Source organism: Kryptolebias marmoratus, linkage group LG10, assembly GCF_001649575.2.
Source record: "Kryptolebias marmoratus isolate JLee-2015 linkage group LG10, ASM164957v2, whole genome shotgun sequence".
Taxonomy (NCBI): Eukaryota; Metazoa; Chordata; class Actinopteri; order Cyprinodontiformes; family Rivulidae; genus Kryptolebias; species Kryptolebias marmoratus.
The window spans coordinates 14606420-14622411 of record NC_051439.1 but is presented as its reverse complement, the minus strand read 5'-3'; the positions used below and the strand labels follow the sequence as shown (position 1 = coordinate 14622411).

General features: G+C 41.0%; 1 protein-coding gene across 1 annotated transcript; it reads left to right on the top strand.

The window, feature by feature from the left end:
* Positions 1-7571: 7571 nt before the first annotated feature.
* LOC108236340 (thrombospondin-1) lies at positions 7572-15916 on the top strand. Its single transcript, XM_017416920.3, has 22 exons — positions 7572-7720; positions 7819-7903; positions 8086-8645; positions 8769-8847; positions 8932-9021; positions 9115-9224; positions 9523-9648; positions 10043-10139; positions 10227-10400; positions 10483-10659; positions 10747-10920; positions 11010-11290; positions 11376-11594; positions 11691-11798; positions 12210-12369; positions 12463-12581; positions 12961-13195; positions 13289-13516; positions 13602-13873; positions 13962-14059; positions 14144-14283; positions 14376-15916. The coding sequence occupies exons 2-22, from the start codon at positions 7840-7842 to the stop codon at positions 14381-14383; spliced, it is 3519 nt and encodes a 1172-aa protein (XP_017272409.1). The 5' UTR covers positions 7572-7720; positions 7819-7839; the 3' UTR covers positions 14384-15916.
* Positions 15917-15992: the final 76 nt, after the last annotated feature.

Below are 15992 nucleotides of genomic sequence, written 5' to 3'. Positions count from 1 at the left end.
CAAAAAGCTGCATTTACCCAGTATCTTTGACCACATACAGTAAACAGGGTCACTCATTTCAGTATTTGCAGGCTCAGTGGTCTTGTAAAAAGCCCAATGAAGAGTCTTGGAAGTGTTTAAACTTGCAAAACTCCAGCACAGCTCCCTGAGGATTTGAATCAAACTCAAATGGGCTGTTTGGACCGAAATAAACTCAGCGTTATAGACTCATGATGTCATGGGAAAGATGCAAAGGAAGTGGCACACTGTAACTGTGAAACGCAGCATGCACGTAGCTGTGCATAATCTAAGGAGCACAGTTTGGCCTCACCTGGCTGCCAATATGAAGATTGTCTCACTAGATGGTTAATAATCCTCTGGCTACGCACGCCAACAATACGCTTCCTAAAATCTGCATGAAGAGGGCCAAGAAAAGCATAGCAAATCGAACTGGAAGTGTGTCTGTGTGGGGGAAGATGAAATAGTGCTGTTAACTTTCAGTTTGTTCTGTAAAACCTAATGTAACAGTGCCACCAATGAGATAAAAACATTCCTAGTAATTCCTACCGTGAAACTGTGGGAGTTCTGGGCTCCCACGGAGCTCTGTTTAAAGGGTTAGCCCAAAATTTCTCCTCATAAATATTCAACACATCCAAGTTGTAGCAGTGGATGCATGACACAATAGCACAATTACTTCCATTTATGCATCTAAATAGTTTATGTTGCATTTAAAAGTAAAAAAAAACAACAAACTATTACATCACCTTTTGACTCAGGATGTTCAGAACCCTTCCTGTAAAAACTAAAACGGTGTTGTAACTATGTTCACCACGGTTTCATGGTTTACCCTTGACACCAAAACAAGCCCAAACAGTTTAATTTCCTTTTAAATCATTAGAATTGCCAGGATTGATGTCACTAACATGTGTGCACAACATTTGCAAATATTTAAACATGTCTGTACTCAAAAATGCGGTGGAAAAGGAATGAATGAACACAGCCTGATCCGACCCGAAAGAATATAAAGCTTTGGGTCAAATCTTCAGAAATAATGTTACGTACAATCACGCCATATAGAGAGATCTCACACTATCTGACTAGCTCTTTTTTTAAAGGTTAATTAGCTGGAATTGAGTTGACTCCAAAAGTTGATTACTTGTAGTTTTCTTAAAATCCATCCAATATTTCAGATGAACACATGCAGAGACAGGCAGATATATGAATGCCAGCCTTTCATGACTTTAGGCAAACATATAAGCTGATATCTTTTGCACTTTGTGCACACACAAAGCAAAATAAAAATCATGCAGAGTCAACCAGTAAACTGACAGGAGTTTAATTTGCCCACAAATGTGGTCAGAAATCGCAAATAAAATCAAGATTTATTAAAGTAGATAGCTAAGCTTGTCTTGATTTATGTTCTTTCCTCTTGGTTTTGAAGATGGAAATGAGCAAATATTTGATAAAACATTAATCATAACAACTTAATGAGCTGAAATTAACCAACTAACAAACAAAATTGCAAGTATTTGGCATTTTTGTGCCATTTTTTCTATTTTTAAGAGTTTTTCTTGAAAGATATGTGGTAGTTTTTGACTACTTTTAATAGATTTATAAAAAGCTGTCCAAAACGTGATCTTTTTGGACACTCTCCTCTTGTGTTTTTCAGTAAGGGCCTTCGACATTCTTGGTTCTGGTTCTTACAGCTGAGTGGCATGTGGTCTGTCAGCCCATTAGTCAAAGGTACATTTTAGCAGCAGAAAAGTCTTGCACAGCAGTGAACATTTACCACCATCCATCAGTAAAGCTGAATGGCTTTATGTCTGTACAGCTGGCATGCAAAGAGCACCACGGCTGAGCTGGCGTCTGTCCGCAAACAGTAAGAGACACGTTTGTCCAACATAATCAGACTCTGATGTCACTTGCAGGAATTGACAGACTCTCTGCAAACATTTAATCACTTTTTTCCATCCATCAACTTCTGCTGTGACTGTTGTATTGGTAATGTCTAATTATCTTTTGATTTTATCTCTTTTAGTGGTATATTTTAGACTGCGTTTTACCACAAACAGAAGATTCACATAATGCAGAACATCCTTTTCTCCCAAGATACGGCAGCTCCAGAAGCCATTATCGGTGGCTTTGGGGCTGGCGTTTTTATTCCTCCTTCAGTGGCCAAGTATGGATTATGACTGGTGATTTACAACAGGGAACAGGTCCAAATCATTTTAGTTTTTTTGGCTACTCCTGAGGACAAAACAGCTGAAAGATCGGAAGAAATACTTTTCTACTTACGCGCAACTCACTACCCTCAGTTCTTCTGATAAATGACGACTTTTTAATTCCCAGATCTCCTCAGAGGAACCTTCAGCTTCACTGTCTGATAAGATTACTTTCTGTTGTTGCCTATGTAAACCGCACTCAAACCTCCAGTCATACATGACCGCACACGATTAACCACCTGTATTTAGACAAGGTAATCTGTTATCACCTCAGCAGTGACCACATTTTCTAACTTTATAAGTGACTCATCTTGTTGTGTGTGCGACTAGTTGCCACACGGGCCTCTTAATCACTCTTTCCACTTTCACTGTCCAGTGTTTTTCCTCTCTGCCCCCCCCCCCCGAACAGGCCTTGCACAACCTTATGCCTCCGGGTGTGTTTTGTGACGAACAAACTGAGGAGTGATGCATTCAAGCGAGGTTGCTGGCCAAAATAAAGGTTGTTAACACACTCACACCTATGCAACAGAGAGCACGTTTTCTGCAAAAATAAAATGAAAAAGTAAGCTGCAAGGGGTTGTTAAATTGGAACCTATCCAGGCTAAAGGGGACTGACATTTGTTGACCCGTTGTTAAGATAAACTCCCTGTCAAAGCTTGAATCTATCAGCGTGATAAGAGCAGTTTGTTGAGTAATATGGGTTATTACCTGAAGTGAACCTTATAAACTGTCCATCATGAGATTATCAGCATGCTTTTGCTATGCTGTCATAAACAATCATTTCTGCTGTTTTAAAGATGGAAAAAAAACATTGGAGAGAACAAACAACGAGACAAACGTACATTCAGTCATACAAATAGTTTCTATTTCTAAACAGCTTTTTTTTTTATTTTGAGGCAAATATTTCTGACTACAAATTAGATTATTTTTCCAGCCCCAGCCCATACATAGTACGGTACAAAAACAAACTCCAATTTGCATCCAGACCCTTCAATTAGTACATGTACCTTTGGCAGAACTGACAGAATGTTCTCAGGAATCCTCCCATAAGCTCGCCACGCCTTCCTCTATGTAGTTTTCGTCTATTTTTCTTGGCAGAAGCACTGAAGCATAAGCAGACTGGATCAGTACACAGCCATTGTCAGTTTTCCCCAGAAATTTAGCTCTTGGATCCAGGTCCAGATTCGGTTTGTTGTTGTTGCCTCGCTGAAACCTGAACGTGTCCTGAGGTCGCGCGTGTGCAACATGAGAAATGTTTACTTCGGTCGGGATTATCCTAAACTTGTTACCATTAATTCATGTCTCCTTGGCAGAAAATGTTCCCCACAGAATAGTGTTTTGACTGGAATAAGAATCATCTGTAATGAGACAATACTTGCCTCCTCCACACACACCTGAGCAACATGTGACCAATTTGTTGCTTCAGGTCAAAGAATACTGTTTCTTGTTGTTTGAAATTCCTTCATTTGCCTTTTAGCTGACTTTTAGAAGACTGTGCGTCACTACGAAGCCTGGCTAGCTCAAGTGCTGCACTGATGCTTTCTTTCTGTAAGGTTTTTATGTCCCTATAAAGGAGAATAACATCTGTAGAGTTTCGAGGAATCATCTCAGGCTGTCATGTTTTGTGACTCAATTTTAAGGAGCTGGGGCCCACTGATGTCCTCTTGACAGGGGGCTGCAACTGTAGGGAAGTGCTGCTCTTATGTAGGAGGACGTGTTTGGTCTGGAAAGATGTCTGGACAGAATGCAGACGCTTTCTATGTCCGACCCACAGAACGCTCAACTACTAACACTGACAATATATATCTGAGCACAGTGAGAATGACACAAAGAGAAATCGTGCGACACAGTTGACAGTTTGGAAAATGCATTACCATGTACGTGTATCCCTTTAATCAAGCTTAGTCATTTTCCAGCTCAGCCGGAGGAGCCATACTCGGGCTAACTGTGTTGTAAACAAACCACACCGGCTCGTGTCAAGAGCTTTTCTAAGTGCTTAAATAAATAGAGGTCTTCCAACAGGCAGTTGCTGTTACTCTGAGTTTAAAACATAAACCTTTTGTATAGGGATGTCCCAGTCATGATTATTTTTAGCCAACGTTTTAAAAACAAATTTTTTGTGCGATGAGGTAGCACTTAAACTGTGTATTGGGGACGACTCTCTGCTGCTACCAGAACAGATTTTAGCTCAATATCTGTAAAAAGGCCAGAGTTACAGTTATTTTTAATGTTTTTTTTAGATGAGTTGGTTGTGGCAGAAAATCTTGACTTGGATTATTTCCAAAATGTAATCAGTTGTAGATGTCCATTCAGTGGCTATTTTCTGAATGTTTCATTAGTCAAAGTCCAATTTATTTAAAAGCATCTTTAAAAAACAACTGAAACTGACCAATGTGCTGTGAAAATAAAAGGTCCAGGAATTTGCCTATAAACAAAACAATGAAATAATATAAATAAGAAGCAGACAAGAATAGTAAAATGTAGTTAGAATTAAGCATTTTGTCCAGTGGTTCAACATATGTTTTGTTAACATACACACACACACACAAGCTTGGTAGTAATAAAGATCAGCTGATATCGAGTCTCAATCTGATATTTGCTTTCTTAATACATAGCAGACTTACAGCGTCCAGACAATGTGTACATTAATCATCCCGTGGCTTTCTTCCTCTCTTCAATTACGAGGGCTTCAGGAGGGTTAAAGTTATTGAAAATCATTGCCATCATGTTCTTCACACCTCAGTAGTTCTACGCTGCACCAAAGCAAACCTGTGTTTATGCTGCTCCTCAAGTTGTTTTTATGATCAACGAGGGGAAAAAATGATGCCAGGTGATTGCAAACTTTTCTGTCCAGCTCAGATCATGCTGTGTTGTTTGTGTTGAGAGAGCCTCCAATGTCTAGAGCAATAAATTCAGTCCCCCATTTTGTAATCCTTTTTGCTGTCCCCTGGCAACTTGTCTCATCCCTTTAGAGTTTCCTCTAACTGTTATTGATTAGCCATGTTAACTTTAGCTGGGTGAACTTGGCGTACTGGATTTGAAATGTCTCATTAAATTGGTGGTACTGAATGTGACTCCACTGCTGTGTGTGCCTGGTTACAGTTTGAACCCTTTAAACACAAGATATATGGATATTGTATCAGTTATTATGAATTGATACAGCTGCTCATTCAAAAAGGTGCAGAATGAACAGAATCAACAGTATGAGGTAGCTTTATCTGGACCCGTCCAGACACGCACAGTGATTAGGTAGCATTGGACTCCCTCCCACTGACTCTGTTTTGAAGCTCCAACAGAGAGGGAAAAATTCAAAGGAACACGCTGAGGGTAAACACTTTCTATCTATGGGCCGTTTCCGTTTCGGCTCTGTTTGGCAGGTATTTGTTAGATCTTGGCAAGTCCTTTCCCACACTGTGAGCTCACAAGAATGCCGACGGAGAAAGAAAGAGAGATGTGTCCAGTCACACCTACCTATGATATCTCCGAAATTCTTTTCCATTAAACCACCACACCTTGATCCCATTTCACAACCCCAAAGCCCTTTTCCACTTGGATAACAGGCTGACCTGTGAAACTTCGCTTCTGGCCCGTCAACTCCTGTAGGCTTATGTTTCACCAAGGTGAGCAGTAAGTGCTGTAAATCATACATGTCACAAAAACACCAGTGGCAAAAAAAAAAAACCTGTGTTCCTGCAGATGCTGGCGGAAGAACTGGCATCCACATGTTGTGTCTCATCACAGTCACAGCTCCGCAGCCTATTTTTAGCCAGACGGCCCCTCACTTTTTTGAGCACAAGTCATCCCAGCAGGCAGGCGCCTCTGTGTTCCCCGCATCGTTCCAGAAGGTTTTCATCTCAGTCACATTCACTCTCATTCCTCAGCTTTTCTTTGCATTAGCTTTGGCACGCTGGTGCGATTCGTTTACCAAACACAGGTCTTTTACTTTAAAAAGCCAAATGTGATGAGGGATGAACTGAAGCAAATCCCTGTCAAGAGCTCTGTCTTCACTTTGGGGTGAAAAAGAACAGAAGGAGAGGGACAAGGCCAAAGGGTAAATGCTCAGCCTTAAACTTTAACCCTTTGCAGACCAAGGATGTTGTGATTTCTAAGAAACTAGGGTGAAGGTGAAAATAACTTTTTTGGCTTCTTGGAAACACATTAAAGTGTACAAAGCAAATTGCTGAAGTGTACCACAAGGTCTAATGTTATTTATTGTACAGAAAATACATTTTAAAAGCGCAGATGTGGCTACAGATCAGGTTTTAAATGTTTGAGTAGTTTGCAGCTTTTTGTTTGCATGTTTTTGCTCTAGATAACATTTTAGCTCTTCTATATATAATCATTTGATAAGCAGTGGTCTAATAAATTCAGTATAAAGTTTGATGTCTCTTCTTCCTCAAAAATATAAATATTCCAGTTTTTGCACCATAAACATTCATCAAACAGCTGTTTTCTTACACTTATTGTCAAAAGTGTGAATCTCACTTTATGACGATCTGAAAGACTGATGCTTCTGCTGTATATTAATGCAGCAATAATGCAATGATAGGAAAGCATTACCAAGAATGATTTTATGGCAAAATGATTGTTCATGTAGTTATTTAGCGCAGGACTTGACTTGAAACTAATAAATCAGCTTTTAAAGGGCATAATTTAGGAGATGATGACAGCAACATTAGCTATGCCTTTTTTTCTACACCTCATCAGAATTGTTTACATTTAAGAATATGATCTAACTCTAACTTTTAAATGTTTTTCCTCACATTTTATTTGTAACAGAAAGGCCCAAAGCCAAAATTGTTCATCGTCCTTCTCTTTGTCCTGGACCAGAACAGTTTGTTCTTTCCTCAATGCGCCCCCTGGTGGTCACAACTTTAATAACAACCCACGAAGAGGATCTGAAACCTTCTTAGTTTGCTGTTTGACACGAGAATCCGCTGTAATTACTACATGTAGGTTATAAAATAAAACTTGACAAAGGATTATACATTTATCTGATTCTGCACTAGTTTTTTTTTAAATAAATATGATCTAGATCACAAAATAAAACAAATATTAGACATTCCCTGACAGTTCATTTGAGGCAAAATCAATATTCCTTAAATGGAACAATTAGGTCCATAATATCTGTTTGACCGGAAACGACCAAGTGCTGGTTTTGGTGCGCAGATGAAATATTTGTCTGGTGATGGAAACTCAGCTCAGGAATGCATATTTTTGTCTCCCCTCAGTGCGTCTCGGATCATTCCTTTGACTGTCTGTGAGGTAAGACGTCCGTCCCTCCTGCTGCCATCTGATTGGTCCGAGCAGGAGCTCAGGAATGTCCTCAGACCTTTTAAAAAGCACCTAAGACTCCAGCAGGAGTCAGTTGAATGAGTGGAGGAATAAAGAAGGAGACTCAAGACTTTGCAGCTTTTAAGAACTAAAAGAAGAGGATATATATTTACTGAAGCAGGAGCTCTCTTTTTTCCTTCTTCTTCGTCATTTTGATTACTTTTAGGACAATTTTTCATTCAAAGGTTGGTAGAAGTCTATTTCTTTGTTTTAATGTAAGTCTTATGTTTTAATGATTTTGCTTGCATATGATCGTTAACATTCATATTTGTGGTTGCTGTAGGGGTTTCCTTTAGATTTCACGATGATGCTGTGCGGCATCTTTTTGCTGTTGCTGCTTTGGAGCTGTGAGAGCGCAAGACTGGCAGGTGAGAATGGAAAATTATTGTGTAATTATTGAAAATTATTGTTTAATTATTAAAAAATAATTATTCCCCAGTAGACTTTAGACTTTTTTTTTCAATTTCTATATTTTATGGCAGGTTTTCCATTCTGTTTCCTTTTCAAGGAATTAAATCTGACCTGGGTTTTCTCCTTTTTTTCATACCAGAGAGTCGTGATGACAACAGTGTGTATGATTTATTTGAGCTGGTTCGGGTAAATAGGAGAGACAACGGAGTGACTCTGGTCAAAGGTGCAGATCCCTACAGCCCTGCGTACAAGATCCTGAATGCAGACCTGATCCCCCCAGTCCCCGACAGCTCCTTCAGGGACCTCATTGACTCCATCCAGGCCGAGCGAGGCTTCCTCCTCCTCATCAACCTGAAGCAGTTTAAGAAAACAATGGGCAGCCTCCTGACCATCGAGAAGATTGACGGATCCAGGCCCATTTTCGAGATCATCTCTAACGGGAAGGCGAACACCCTGGATCTGGTGTACTCCACTGAGAACCAGCTGCAGGTGGTCTCCATTGAGGATGCAGACCTGGCCTCTGGACACTGGAAGAACCTCACGCTGTTCGTCCAGGAGGACAGGGCTCAGCTGTTTGTCGGCTGTGAAGAGATCAATGTGTCAGAGCTGGATATCCCCATCCAGACCCTGCTGTCCCGAGAGCTGGCAGACAAAGCCAGACTCAGGATTGGAAAAGGGGCTGCGAAGAACAAGTTCATGGTAAGAAGAAAGCATTATACACTTTATGATATTTTCACTGAATAACTGATATTAGAGTTTTAAAGTTTGCTAGTTTGAACATTTCTAATTGTTTTCTTCTTCTTCTTCTTCTTCTTCTTGAAGGGAGTGCTTCAGAATGTTCACTTTGTGTTTGGCACCTCTCTTGAAGCCATTCTGAGAAATAAGGGATGCCAAAGTGGAGGTAAGTCTCTAAAAGCACCACTTTCAGCGCAAATAAACAGTGGCACAGTCATTAGAAATCAGTTTATCTTCTCTCCCCTTGTAGCAGCCTTAACCGATATCATGACCCTGGACAACCCTGTTAATGGTTCCAGCCCTGCCATTAGGACAGATTACACCGGCCACAAAGCCAAAGGTGAGACCTCTCCTCCCCTAAGAGTCATCTCTGTCTTTGCTCCACTTATCAGCTTCAAATGTTAAGATAATTTATTGTTCTCCTCTCATCCAGATCCGTACTCTGTCTGCGGCTTCACGTGTGAGGACATCACCATCATGTTTAAGGAGCTCAGGGGACTCACTGTGATCGTTAAACAGCTGTCGTATGAACTCCAGAAAGTGGTAAGCTCTAATGACCATAATTCACTTCCTCTTTTCCTTCCTGCCGTGTCTCTCCTTTTGCATAATGCATTTCCAAGTGTGTGTATCCACTTGTCGCTGTAATGTCTGTCTCCGAGCCAAATCCTTAACGAGACACATGTGAATGCACAAATATGTTTGGCTGATGGTCACATTAGCAGAGCTTTCCTAGATTCCAGCAATGTCTTAATCACAGTGCCGTCCATGATTCGTTTGTGCTGGAACTTTGGCATAATGAAAGTTTTCCCCTTCTCACTCTCACGCTCTATTTTCCCCTCAGTCTGTAGATAGCCAGCAACTGAAAAGTCTGTTGGACATCCACAGCGGAGTCTGCATCTATAACGGCGTTGTGCACAAGGACCAAGATGAATGGACAGTGGATGGCTGCACTGAGTGTACCTGTCAGGTAAGTGTCATCACACCTTCAGGAATGCAGCACATCTTCCATATTATATTAACACCTTTCTTTATGGTTACTTTTTTCCTTTCTGAAAGCCACAACACTCTGACTGAAATCATTAAAGTAGCGTTGTTGGTTTTTTTTTTTTTACTTCTCACCTTATAGTGAAAGTTAATAATGCACTGTAATATTAGTTAAGTGTTAGTGGGAGAGCATCGCGGTTTTTCATTTTGACACAGCAGCTGTGTTAATATTCTTTATAAAATAGCTCCTTTTGGAAATTTAGCAATTAGGGTTGGAACAGGATCAAGCCTAGGTTTTTCCTTTTCTCTCTTTCTTTCTTTTTTTTTTTTTTTTTGCTGCCAGCCATCTAACAACTGTAAACTGTTCCACTATGCAGAAGTCTGCTACTGTGTGCCGCAAAATCTCCTGCCCACTCATCCCATGCGTCAATGCCACTGTGCCTGATGGAGAATGCTGCCCTCGCTGTGGAACGCGTAAGTTTCTCTTCAAATCTCTTCAGCCCAGTCAGATGTTTTACTCAATACCTCAACTAATCCCTAATGTTATATCTGTCCCAACAGCAAGTGACTATGCAGAGGATGGCTGGTCTGCCTGGTCTGACTGGACCCATTGTTCGGTGACTTGTGGCCGCGGCATCCAGCAGCGTGGACGTTCCTGTGACCGCATCAACAGCAAGTGTGAGGGCACCTCTGTCCAGACCCGTGACTGCTATCTGCAGGAATGTGACAAACGCTGTAAGTCACTGAACATTCTTAACACTGCTCCTATTCCCTGCTCAATGGCATGGTGAAATAAAAGTATGTGCTTTGCTTACAGTCAAACAGGATGGAGGATGGAGCCACTGGTCACCCTGGTCTTCATGCTCTGTAACTTGTGGTGAAGGGGTCATGACACAAATCCGCCTCTGCAACTCCCCCACACCACAGATGGGTGGCAGGGACTGCCAGGGAGAGGGACGTCACACCAAAGTTTGCAAAATGTCACCCTGCCCTGGTGAGTTGTGCATCTGCCCCCAAGGTTATTTGTTGCAGACTTTATGTATTCAGAGTCAAATAAAAACTATTGTTTATTATTTTCCAGTCAATGGAGGTTGGGGACCTTGGTCACCATGGGATAGTTGCTCTGTTACCTGTGGTGGAGGAATCCAAACCCGAAAACATCTCTGCAACGACCCTGCACCCAAATATGGTGGAAAGGATTGTGTTGGTGACGCTACAATGACTCGAATTTGCAACAAACAGGACTGCCCTATTGGTATGTGTCTAAACTTCGCAAACAACTAGAAAAACTGCACAATTCTCAAGTGATCATGTTTTTAATGTAAAAAATTGGTATGTCCTCAGATGGCTGTCTTTCCAACCCATGCTTCCCTGGTGCAAAGTGCACCAGCTTCCCCGATGGCTCTTTTGTGTGTGGCAAGTGTCCACTTGGCTACACCGGTGATGGGATCACATGCAAGGATATTGATGAGTGCAAAGAGGTCCCAGATGCCTGCTATAGTCTCAACGGAGTCCATCGCTGTGAGAACACTGAGCCCGGGTACAACTGTCTCCCCTGTCCTGTGCGTTTCTCCGGTCCTCAGCCCTTCGGAAGAGGAGTGGAACAAGCAACTGCTAAAAAACAGGTTTGAATTGTTATTTATTTGCTGTGGTTTGAGCTAGTACATACACATCTTGCATTTTTTTAAAACTCTCTGTAATTTGCTGCAGGTTTGCATTCCCCGTAATCCTTGCAAGGATGGCAGCCACAACTGCCATAAAAATGCAAATTGCATCTACTTGGGCGTTTTCTCCGAGTCCATGTTCCGCTGTGAGTGCAGACCAGGGTATGCTGGGAATGGCCGGATTTGTGGAGAGGACACTGACTTGGATGGATGGCCCAACACTGATCTGGTGTGTGTGGAGAACGCCACCTATCACTGCAAAAAGGTAAACCGACCTCACATGAACAAAAACCATTATAACCTATGTGCACCCTCTCATTGTGATGATTGCCTTCTTAACCTCTCTTTTGTTCCTCTATAGGATAACTGCCCAACTCTTCCCAACTCTGGGCAAGAAGATTATGACAAAGATGGCCTTGGTGATGAATGTGACCATGATGATGACAATGATGGAATCCCCGATGATAGGGTGAGTAATCTTGAAGTTTTTTTTTTAGCCCCAAACCATGCTTTCCTCAGAGACCGCAAGTAGCAGTCAGCTGTAGCCATCCTTCCTCTGGGCAGTAGGAATGCAAAGTGCTCAGGTTTTTGTGTTTTCACCAGAGAGTCCCAGTGGAAAGTCAGTAGTGAAAGAATAATGCACTATAATTTTCATATAAAGCCAGAACTTAGGATGAGGTGGCTGGTTGCCCATAATTCTTAGTGTGGATTTGGAAAGTTGGGCAAGAAAAATGCATGTGGTAAAAATCACTAGTGGAATATAACATTTCAGCCAAAGTTAAAAAAAATGTGGAAAATCAAAGTTTGCTTCATAAAAGCATATTTTTTTTCATCCATGGCCCATTTTAGTTATGAAGTTTATATTTTTTTATAAAATTAGGACAACTGCCCAAGAGTGTACAACCCAGGGCAGTATGACGCAGACAGGGATGAGGTTGGCGACAGCTGTGACAACTGCATTTTTGAAGCCAACACTGACCAAGCAGACACCGACAACAATGGAGAGGGGGATGCCTGTGCTGTTGATATTGATGGCGATGGTAAGTAATCTTTCCAAGTTAAATCCAATCTCTATTTGGTCAGTATTCAAAAGCCTTTATGAAGGCAAACCTAAATGTGTTTTCACTCAACAGGCATTCTGAATGAGGTTGACAACTGCCCGTATGTTTACAATGTGGACCAGAGAGACACAGACAGGGACGGAGTGGGAGATCATTGTGACAACTGTCCGCTGGAGCACAACCCAGATCAGGTAAATTTAAAAGTTACCTTTCATTTTTACATGATAGCTTTCCTGATTGACATAAGACACAGCTCAACAAATAAATGTTTTTATAAAAGAAAGAAATGTGACAGCTTTGATGGAGGAATTTGATGGGTTTGCTTTTATGCTCATCCACCTTCTGTAAATTATGAATAAATAATTTACTAAGATGCAACAACACTACACACTTGTCTGTAGAAACATTGTTTGCATACCTGAAAATGAGGGGTAGCATTTATATTGTCATTTGGAGGCTATTGGAAAAATAGTGAAAGGAGGGTCTGTTTGAGGGGAGGATAAATATCTCATAGTGTGAGGAGATGGTCTTTGTGAAATCTCATCATAAAGGAATTTTGTTCTTCCACAGATCGACTCTGACTCAGATCTCATAGGAGACAAGTGTGACAACAACCAGGACATTGACGAGGATGGTCACCAGAACAACTTGGACAACTGTCCCTACATCCCTAACGCCAACCAGGCAGACCATGACAAGGATGGCAAGGGAGATGCTTGCGACCATGACGACGACAATGACGGTATTCCTGATGACAAAGACAACTGCCGACTGGCCTTTAACCCTGATCAACTGGACTCTGATGGTGAGCTCTACAAAACATGAATGATGTGTTATTGTAGGTTTCTTTCTTTTTAGTATTCATCTTTCTAATTCTCTATCGAAACTGTCCTTTCAGGTGATGGTCGTGGAGATGTGTGCAAAGACGATTTTGACCAAGACAATATTCTGGACATTTATGATGTGTGCCCCGAGAACTTTGACATCAGTGAAACTGACTTCCGCCGATTCCAGATGGTTCCTTTGGACCCCAAGGGTACTTCTCAGATTGACCCCAACTGGGTGGTGAGGCATCAAGGCAAAGAGTTGGTGCAGACTGTCAACTGCGACCCTGGCATTGCTGTTGGTATGTAACCTGGCAAAACAGATGCTGCTTCAAGTACACGGTCACAAAGTGGAGGAAATTCCTAACAGTGCTAATTTCAATCCAGGTTTTGACGAGTTCAGTGCCGTGGATTTCAGTGGGACCTTCTTCATCAACACGGACAGAGATGACGACTATGCCGGGTTCGTGTTTGGCTACCAGTCTAGCTCCCGCTTCTACACAGTGATGTGGAAACAGATCACACAGACCTACTGGTCCAACACACCCACAAGAGCTCAAGGCTACTCTGGCTTGTCAATCAAAGTGGTCAACTCTACCACAGGGCCTGGTGAACACTTGAGGAACGCTCTGTGGCACACTGGAGACACCCCAGGACAGGTGAGAGCAGATTCAAGGGAATTGAAATCACTTCCATATCATGTTTGATGCAATTCTCATTTTAAATGTTGCCAATCGCCACTTTCAGGTGCGCACTCTGTGGCACGACCCTAAGAACATTGGTTGGAAGGACTTCACTGCTTACAGATGGCATCTCGTCCACAGACCCAAGACTGGACTCATTAGGTAAGTTAAAAACCTCATTTAAGAGCAAACAAACATAGTCCAAAAACATGGAACTGAGCTCATGTTATTGTGTGTATTTTTCAGGGTGGTCATGTATGAAGGCAAGAAAATCATGGCTGATTCTGGAAACATCTATGACAAGACATATGCTGGTGGGCGACTTGGCCTGTATGTCTTCTCTCAAGAGATGGTTTACTTCTCAGACCTTAAATATGAATGTAAAGGTAAGCTCTGACATAATAGTTCAGCACTTAAGAGCAACTTGTTATCACTTTAGACTTTATGTCTCAACATGTCTGTTTCTGATTTCTTTCAGATACATAACTGCATCCCCCGAAACCTTCCAAAAGAATGTATCAGTGCAGATCATAAATGGTCCGAATCGATTTCAGTTTTTCTCTAAGAATTGCACATTGGAGGTATGTTGAGCAAGTGAGCTTACACGGGGGGAAAGGGACCTCAGGAGTTAAAGCCAAATGAAAGTTAAACTATAAGCCTGCACCAAAATCAAATTGTGAGCTCAGCTCTGCTAAGAAGAAGTGGGCTCTCTCAGTCTGATCTGCATTGAAAGAGGGCCACATTTCCTTTTTTTCTTTTTTGCTTTGCACACCAGAACTCTTATTCCTCTGTGGTTGAGGGAACAGAGGGAAGAGTTTTTTTTGTTTGTTTTTTTTTAATAATATTTTTTGAGCATTAACATCTGCTGTGGACTCAAAGATGCGTTGCTCAATATGAAGAAAGCAGTTGGAGAACTTTTGGGGGGTACAAATCCCCCATGAAGGAACTGTTGAGGGACCACGGACAGTATAGAATGACTGTTACTATCAAAGAGAGTGAATGTTGTGCGTTTCTGTGTGTGTGACACCCAACAAGCATAGTGATGAAGAAAACTGAGTCAAAATTTAGTTTGAACTACTCTGATGATTCCTTACATCATTTTTTACAGACGTGATCTCATTTAAAAGAGACGTAGAGCTGGCCCACTACATTAATCCTCTCAGGAACGAAAAAATAAAAACGCTACTAGGATTGCAGAAAATTTAAGATGGCATAGGACCCCAAAGCAAATCTAAATTATCAGCAAATCATACCTTTCATGTTTACTGAACATCAGGGGACACAAACAGTGAGGGCCAGTCAGATTATGTATGACTTTTTGGGTTTATTCATCTCATGCATCTTGCTTAAAAGGAGCCTTTTACATTTACCTGAAATCAACATCTTCTAAATATGTAAAACAACTTCCAATCGGGAGGGTAAAAAATAAAAGTATTCTGCTTCTGCACAGTGTGCATGACCAGCCTGCCTGAGTTTGAGTGTTTCTGACAAAGAGGGGAAAAAAGGAAACCCTTTATGTACAAATATTACCTCATATTTTTTGTGTTGAGGCCAGCAACACACAAGAATCACTTGTAGCAACAGAATAAACTTGTTGGCTTCATTTTTTTTTTTTTTTTAAAAAAGCAAGACTTTTGTATCATTTTTATGCTGTATATGAGATATTTTTGTAGTAAACCTAAACAGGAAAGGGTAAAATCAATGTTGTCTTGTTTTGCTATATGTATTTCCTGTGCTCTTTTGATAAATTATTCTGTTTTTGTTTTTTGTGTAGATATATGCTATTTAAATAATTTATCTAGAGGTGTAACCTCTTACGGAAGCGTTTCTATGTGTATAAACCTTTTTGCACACTGACATGAGGATGTCTTTGTTATTTTTTGTTTTGTATGTCTTTTTTTAATTATTAGGGAAGCTTTTCTATAAACATCTGTACCATAGTGCTGTTTATACTCCTATTTTTTGTTTTGTCTTTGTTTGTTATCATGTCAACTGAACAATAAACGTATAGAAAATGGATAAGAAGCCTCTTGGTGTCATTTAAGCTAAAAATGTTAATTGTTTGAGTCATCGCTAATATTTTTTCTGTGACTTT